Source organism: Argopecten irradians, chromosome 1 (assembly GCF_041381155.1).
Source record: "Argopecten irradians isolate NY chromosome 1, Ai_NY, whole genome shotgun sequence".
Classification (NCBI taxonomy): Eukaryota; Metazoa; Mollusca; class Bivalvia; order Pectinida; family Pectinidae; genus Argopecten; species Argopecten irradians.
The window spans coordinates 20,804,124-20,812,530 of NC_091134.1; the positions used below are offsets into that span (position 1 = coordinate 20,804,124).

Genomic DNA, 8,407 nt, shown 5'->3' on the forward strand with positions numbered 1-8,407 from the left:
ATTCAAGATTGTTGCAAAAATTTTGTAACAGTCAAAAACACTAGATATTATGTACTATGAAGAGATCAGGATTCTCATCATTAAATGCTTTAAATAGTATAGGAGGAGCGGGAAAAGATATATGGGTCAGTGGGTTATCTGCCCTTTAATTAACTAACAAAGACATTCTTGTAACACGGAAATGTTTTGTACTTTCAAAATGTCTACTGACCCATATGGTGATGAGGGTACTCCGACCGAGATCACCGACCGAGACTTCAGGAGTGTTTTCAAACGTAAAAAGTAGGACATGTGCATACAAGCATGTGAACAGGAAGATGTCTGAACGGCTTATCTGTGTTGGGAAATAATGGTGGGAACTAGGACACGATTTAATAGTGATCTTCTCTAATCTCCTCGATAGTAACACTTAAGGGATTTTAACAAACGTATTAGGACGATTTTTTTTTTTTTTTTGGTCAAGGTTTTATTTCCATTGACTAGGAATAAGTACCCCAGATAAATCACTTAAAATGTTGGTCTTTTCTTTAAAATCTCAGCCTGGAGTCTGAACAGAAATAAGGTCTTCTTTCACTTCACGTGAAAAAATGAAATGACATTTCAGAGGTCACATTTGCATTGTGTCATGATCTCTTTTTGTTTACGAGTTTCAAATTGAGTTCAAAGGTCATACAAAGAGAAACCTTTCTTTATAGCAATATGTTTTCCATCAAAAAAAAAATGGGAAAAAAATGGGAAAAAAATTCAATTAAAAAAAACCCTGAAAAACTTGATATTTTGGATTATCTCTTTGTAAATTGTCATATATTGGTTAAAGATATTGAATAAGAATTTCTAGGCAACTAAACAAGATCTGCTGTTTAGAAAGTTTGTTTAGTAAGTCCATGAGTCCTCTTGGATACCATGTGGTAATATACCATTACAAAAAGCCATTATTGACAGGGGCTTTTAACTTGTTCAATAGAATGTTTTATCGTTAGTCCAACAACAAATACACCACTATAATAGCATCAACTCCCACACACAAACACTCTCACATACATGTATTGATGTTCAATAAATTTTAGTCACAATCAGGGGACATGACTCAGGAATGAGATTCTATCTGATTTTTTGAAAGCATGCACATATGATAAAACCATGCAAATGTATTAGGAGATTTACCTCATAAAATCCACAATTACATTAGGACTTAATTTTTAATTAAAATGAAAAAAAATCAAGAGCTGTTGAAAATGCTGTTGAACATCATTATAATTGTTTAAGAGTTTTTATTTCTGCGACAAAACCTACCGGTCAGTTTTATAAATCACTTAACTGAAGTACAGAATATTTAAATCATAGATGGTCCCATGATATTTGAAATAGCCTGGTTCCATCCTATTTAGAAAATAATAACTCTCATTGTTCTAATTTTTATTTTTGCGCTAAATGAAAAGATATTTCAATGAATTTTAAAAGGAATCCTCTTATTTTTCATTGGCTGACCGATATTAAAGAGTGTGAAAAAGATTAAAGTTCTTTTTAAAAAGATATAGCTTCAAAAGTTGTACACACAAATTGTCAGTTTATTTTTATTTCGACTTAAGGTGAATATAGTCTGCCTGACCTTCAAAATACAAATATTTACCCAACAACGATAATTATACTAACTGTTACACATAGTTGACATTGTCGACATTTCACGATTAAGATCTACACCTATTTATGGTACAAGTTGTGGGAGACATGACTAACTTTTACTCCATTTATGTATATAATTAGCTTTAAATTACAACAATTTTTCCATTTGGATAACTGTATTTATACATGAGATTTTTTGCCCAGGGAGGAAATCGTGTCTGGGAAAGTTCTGGACAGTGGGCGTATTCAAAGGTCAATTGTAACATTGTTAATTCAAATTATTAAATATAGGAAAGTGGTCTAGTAGCATTAGGTAGTGATGTTAGTAAAAGGGATTTACAGAACAAATACTACTACCAAACAAATAGTTAACCTACGTCATTTGCAGTCAATTAAGACTCCGTCCTCCTTCTTCACTTTATTTGAGTATTGGCTTGTATCAAGGATTTAAGGTAAAGAAAAGTCTGGATGCTTTTTCAAGCACATATACTATTTAAAATGATGCATTATTTACAGAAATTCAAAATCTGATGGGATTTGGGGCTGTTCACATATTCAAGCAGCTAGCAGTTGTGTGTTTATATCTAATATGGTTCTTTTGTTATAGTCATTGTTTGGGTTAAATACTACCTCTCCAGAACAACTTAAAGAATTTTTTTTCTAACTTAAAGTACTATTTTCTAAAATTCCTGGAAGTTTATTCTATAAAAGTTTAAATTGTACTTTTACTGAACTTCTGAAAAAATAATAATACTTGAAATATTTCTCCAGAACTGCTCTAAAAAACATGCATTTTTTAAAGGTGAAAGGCTACTTCTCTAAAACGGCTAGAAAGATATTGGGTATTTGTCAAGTTCTTCTTGTATTACCTATTTTCATTATATAAGCGCAACACATTCTACATATCTTTTGAATCACAATCTGTGAGTTCAGTTTTGTGGAGATGAATGACCAAACCAATTTATTTCAAAAGTGGCTCTATTAAGTTTTCAGAGATTCTTAAATTGTCAAGATGTGCAGAAGGTTTTAAAAGAAAGTCAAACAGGACAGTCCTCAAGCAATAAAACAAGTGTGACTGCTGGGTCATTATTGATATTCGTACCTGTAGTTACCTGTCATTGTATTGACGTCATTCATTTCGGTGCTGCGTGCATGTCTGCTCTAGTTTTCTCATTTAAAGGCAAAGCATTATTATACATAATTGAGAAACACCCAATAATATAAATGGTCTCCATTCTATGTCTTGTAAATGAGACTTTCTCCAAGTATTCAGGTTCTACTCCTCTGCTACTCAGAAGGTTATAGCATAAAGCTAAAGGAACAATGCCTGTTTAATGTTTTATTTAATGGGGAAGATATTTAGTCATAATGGGATTCTGTATAACTGCTTCTAGACATGCAGGTTATGATTACTTCAGCTCACTGATTTATTTATCCCCCACCCCTCGTCCCCAAAGTCACCCAAGTGCTAGAGTGTTTGAATGAGTGATAGATTAAATGAATGAATGAATGAATGAGGTTGAGTTGTTAAAGGACGCAGAAGCCCAGACAAGGTAATATTTTACCTGTATGCAAATTAAACGTTCAGTAGTATGTACAAGCTGTCACAGTGACCCAGTGACTGTAAAATACAACCTGACACCCCTACAATGGAAATGGACTCTTTGTTGTGGTTATTTGTGCTTATTGACGGCCTGTTCCAAAAGGTTTTTTTAGAGGGGATCTGTGGTAAATAGAATGAATGTTAAATATTTACCTTGAGCGAGACCAAAGTATATGCACAGGTGGCATGTAAACACAAGACAGTTGGTAGGGACCAGAGAATTAAGGTGCGCCACCGTAACAACTTATACTAAACGCCCTTCAAATTGTGTTTATCTCACACAAGGACATCCCTAAATGTATATAAACTAAAACTTGATTCTTATACTGAAACAAGGACAGAATGCTGCCTAAATTTCTTGTGCTGAAAGAATTTAACACTGTCAGAAGTTTTCAAACTTGGTCTGAAACAATAAATTGGCTAGAATACTTCCTAAAGTTTTTTTGTGTTGAGACAAGAATTTAAGACTGTCGGTAGTTTTTTTAAACTATGTCTAAAACAAGCACTGAAGACTACTTTGAGTTTGCAAATAAAGTCTGTAACCAAAATTGAAGACTTTTGAATGGTATAAGTTTGGTCTGAAACAAGGGCTGAAGAATTCCTTAAGGTGTCAAACTTATTGATGGAACAAGGACAAAACATTTCCTAAGATATTGATAAACTGTGCAGAAATTTCAAACATTAATCTAAAGCAACAGTCTCTTTAAATTGCACTGAAACAACGACATACAACCCATTATGCAATTGCTTATTAAAAAAGGAATCCATATTAAAGTCAATGGTCAAGATCATGTTAAAAAATTTGATGATTTAAAGAAAAATACAAATGTTGACTGAACTGTTGATCTTAAACACGGATACTTATTTAGGTTTTAAGAAAAAATAAGAGGGGGTTCTTCTTGTAATGGAACAAGAATGCTCTTCATTTTGTCTGCATGGGTACATACTCTACAATGATATAAAGCCTTCCACTTGCTTGAAACAAAGAATCCCTCTTACAAAAGGTATTTTTATGTGATTGACATGTTTATTTTTGTTACTAAATGGCTCCCATTTCTAAACAGAAATCTAGGTGAGACTCTACACGATAACGCTTGATGTGACAGTATTTGTCCATGTGTAGGTAGGTGATATGCTTGTTTAGTTAACAAAGGCATGTCAAATTGATTGTTTAACGCTACAAACAAGAAATGTTATGAAAGTTGTTCGTTAGCTAAAAGAAATTCTTTTAACACTAAAACCATGGCAACTTTTGGCAACTTTTTTTTTACAAAAAGAATTTTTTATCACTATAAAATCATGGCAACTTTAATGTTCTTAACTTTTCTTTTGCCAAAAGAAAGTCTTACAATCATAAAATCAAATTTTCCTTAGCCAAATTAATTCATTACCGCCTTTTTCTCATCCATTAGCAATTGCTTCTTAGAAAATGACTACCCCTGCAAAAATACAGTTACGGATCCTTTACAAATAGAATCTCCTCACTTTAGATAGAAGTGACAGCAGTTTTAGTCTTTGAAACAGTTTTAAGTGCATGAGAGTAAACAGAACATGACAAAATTTGTTATTCTTTACAACAGTTTGTAATTAGCTGGTGTCTTGAAAACGATTGCTTTAATACATATGTATGTATCTGTGTCACACCCTCCTTAATCTAAATCATTTTGACAAAAATTAGACATAAAAACTTTTAAAAGATCTTTTAACTTTCATACAAGATTTAGGCCTTACTGGGTTGTTTGCACTCAATGAAGCATCACGTTTTAATTTTCCAAAATGTGTGGGTTTTTCTGTTTTAAAAAACAAAACAGATTGCTCAGGGAAAATTCAATGCGGGAGAGATGCATGTTCAGTATATCAATTGTAGTTGGTTCCACCTGTGTTGATTTAAGGATGACCTTCACCTTTAACTACATATAAGGTCGTCATAGTAACACATGACCTTTTGACCTGCAACCTCTGATGTTGTTGATAGTTGCATACAGCTGCACACCATGCTGACGTAAAGAGTACAGGGATAGTATACTCTTTGTAGAACTTTGAACCTTTTGATGTAATGACACTGCATCACTGTTGTTTTACAGTGACATTTTCACCTCACATGTGGTTGTACAATTTTTGTTTTAATCTCTATCATAGTATGTCCTAAATTATCGTAAGGTCTCACCTTATCATACATACCATTAATATGGAAGCATGTTGGTTTCACTTATATTTTTCTATGATTTCCAAAATTTCTACTATTGCTTCACTTCACTTTCATTTATATTGGATAATGTTCATGTATGTACCATAATTTCTCATGTTCAGATAATATTTGTGGTTTTTCAGATATTTGAACAAATTGATTTCAACAAACAACACAAGAACATCAGCGTTAAGCCATTTAATTTTGCCTGCATCCTGAAACTCTCTAAGTCCCAGCTGTTGGAGAAATCCTTCAAGGTAACAGTTTCATAGAATTTCTTATGTGTCCAGTGAAAACATTTTTATTGATGTCTTCATACTGAGAAATGAGAAGATTTTTTAAGGAAGTGTTATTGCGAAAACATTGCAATTATTCTAGGTTACAAGGACAAATGCTCAAGCATTGTTGTAAAATAACTTAATGTCTCCGTAATTTCATTCTTGAATTGTAAACTTAATGTAATTGTTGTCACATTTTACACATTGAATTTTCTTTAGGATGGAGTGATAGACCAACTGTATGAGTTACTCCTCGACCAACTGCATGTCCATCAGAGTTCTGTTGGCTTCCCAGAGCTCGTCCTTCCTGCCATTCTACAGGTCAGTTACAGTTCTGAATGTCAACCAGTAGTATTCAGCCTCTCATTTAACCAAGAGGAATTATATTCTCAGTCAGCCAATGGTATTCAGGCTCTCATTTGACATATAGGAATTATATTCTCAGTCAGCCAATGGTATTCAGGCTCTCATTTGACATATAGGAATTATATTCTCAGTCAGCCAATGGTATTCAGCCTCTCATTTGACATATAGGAATTATATTCTCAGTCAGCCAATGTTATTCAGGCTCTCATTTAACCAATATGAATAATATTCTCAGTCAGCCAATGGTATTCAGGCTCTCATTTAACCAATAGGAATTATATTCTCAGTCAGCCAATGGTATTCAGGCTCTCCATTAACCAATAGGAAATTATTATTCTCATTTCTCACTCAACTAATACTGTAATTATTCTCATTTCTCACTCAACTAATACTGTAAACCAACTTATTTATGTCTGATATAGCTGATATATTTGTGTTTTAGCTGAAGGAATTCCTGAAGAAATGTAAAGTGGCTAACTACTGTAAACAGATCCGTCAGATCCTGGACAAGGTGGAGGAGAACTCCAAATTTATCACCAACAGACGAAAGAGCTTCAATGTGAATCTCTCCGACACCAAATACATTGTAAGTTTTGACCAATGACATTTCATTTTTATACTTGATTGATTTGTATCTGATCATATCTAAATCTCTCAAGAGATTCATCCTTGAGATTTTTCCCCTCCAAGAGATTTAATCCCCTGTGACTATTACTACTAGTTGTGCATGTGTTAAAATAGGAAGCCTGGGAGAAAAAATGTGAAGAGGCTGGGACTCCACTAGGGAAATACTACAAGTCATGGAGGAAACTCCGGGACCGGGAACTCCAGCACGAGATCTCTGCTAAAGAACAGGTACTAAAACTGCTATTATTATTATCTCATCATTCCATGGCTGATTCTCTTCTTTACCGGGGTACTCGAGTCAGTCACAAGTTTCAGTCACTTTGATCCTTGATCTCTACAAAGATTATCCAATTCTGAAATGTGTATCAGTCTATATTCATGCGTATTATATTCACTTACTTTGAAATATCTTAAATATGATGAATTTGCATCCTCTAGAAATAATGGTATTGTTGATTTTTAATCTCCTGAAAGTGCAAACCGATAGTGAAACCTGATACTGATACAAAGGTTACATCATAAAAACGTTTATAACAATGACCTTGACTCTGATCATGTACTAGGTTGCTGCTTTTCGCTCAGAACAAAGATTGAACTTATCCAATCATAAAACATGTCTTATAGGTATTAAGTATGACATGCCTTTGTTTCAGATGCTGGATGTTGACGATGGTTTACCTGTGGTTGTCCGGCCTAAGGGACCACAGAAGGCTACAGAGGAGGACAAATTGGACTTCGCTGCTCTGTTTGACAAAGAGGACAGCGATGACTCTGATGACGAGATGAGATTCCTTCCCAAGTCTGAACGGACAACAAAAGGCAAGAAAGCTGGCTCGGATAGTGATGATTACAGGTAAAACTACAGTAAAGTTATTAGTCTGTATGCATTACAATTGTGCTGATATATTATGATTCAGCTGGTTCTGATGTGATCCTTATACAGTACTTTTGCCACAATAAACCAAAATCTAATCATACAGTGAAATTGTATTGTGCTAAATTGAATGTACCCTCAAGAAGAATCTGATATTTTTTTGATAGTGACTTTGACAGTGATGAACTGGAGCAACTGGCACAGTCTGCGGATGAGGACGATGAAGACAGTGATGAAGATGAGGAAGAAGATGAGGAGGATGAAGATGACAGTGATGGTGCTGCTGATGATGATGATGAAGAGATTCCTGATGTGGATGATGTGGTAGAAGACTTTCAGATGTCAGATTCAGATTAAAAGTATATTAGATATTATTAAAATATTTGTTTTATTATATACAAATCCGTTTTGTTTTCTTGTCATTTATCTCTAGTTTCCTCATATACGACCTAGAATGAAATAACCTTTTTAAAAAAACAGACATATAACCACATGTTTACACTATGCTGACCACAACATAGAAAAACAAAAAGGTCAAAGGTCATCCTGACATTATGACCTTTAACATAAAGTGTAGGAATGATATTTAACAAACAAAAGGTACTGTCCGAAATGTATGGTTTAATCAAAATCTGAACAACATGCACAGGATTAAATGCAGTAATATGTGACACAAAAACTGTAGAATCAGTGTGACATTGAAGTAAGTGGCAGGTTTAGTAGGTGGAGGAAAGTATATAATCAATGATCAACAGTAACACAAAATATCATACGAATATTATTTCTGACACGATTTTTACTGTTTGAACAAAATTATGTGTATGTTACTAATTTCATCAAAAAAAAAA

General features: G+C 33.7%; 1 protein-coding gene across 1 annotated transcript in view; it reads left to right on the top strand.

The window, feature by feature from the left end:
• The window catches only part of LOC138320434 (nucleolar complex protein 2 homolog), a 51,705-nt gene extending 43,744 nt beyond the window's left edge, over window positions 1–7,961 (top strand). The window contains exons 13-18 of the mRNA XM_069263397.1: window positions 5,558–5,671; window positions 5,912–6,013; window positions 6,501–6,644; window positions 6,800–6,913; window positions 7,339–7,538; window positions 7,727–7,961. Coding sequence (XP_069119498.1) covers window positions 5,558–5,671; window positions 5,912–6,013; window positions 6,501–6,644; window positions 6,800–6,913; window positions 7,339–7,538; window positions 7,727–7,916 — 864 coding nt within the window. The 3' untranslated portion in view covers window positions 7,917–7,961. The remainder of the gene's footprint in view (window positions 1–5,557; window positions 5,672–5,911; window positions 6,014–6,500; window positions 6,645–6,799; window positions 6,914–7,338; window positions 7,539–7,726) is intronic.
• The last annotated feature ends 446 nt before the right edge of the window (window positions 7,962–8,407 follow it).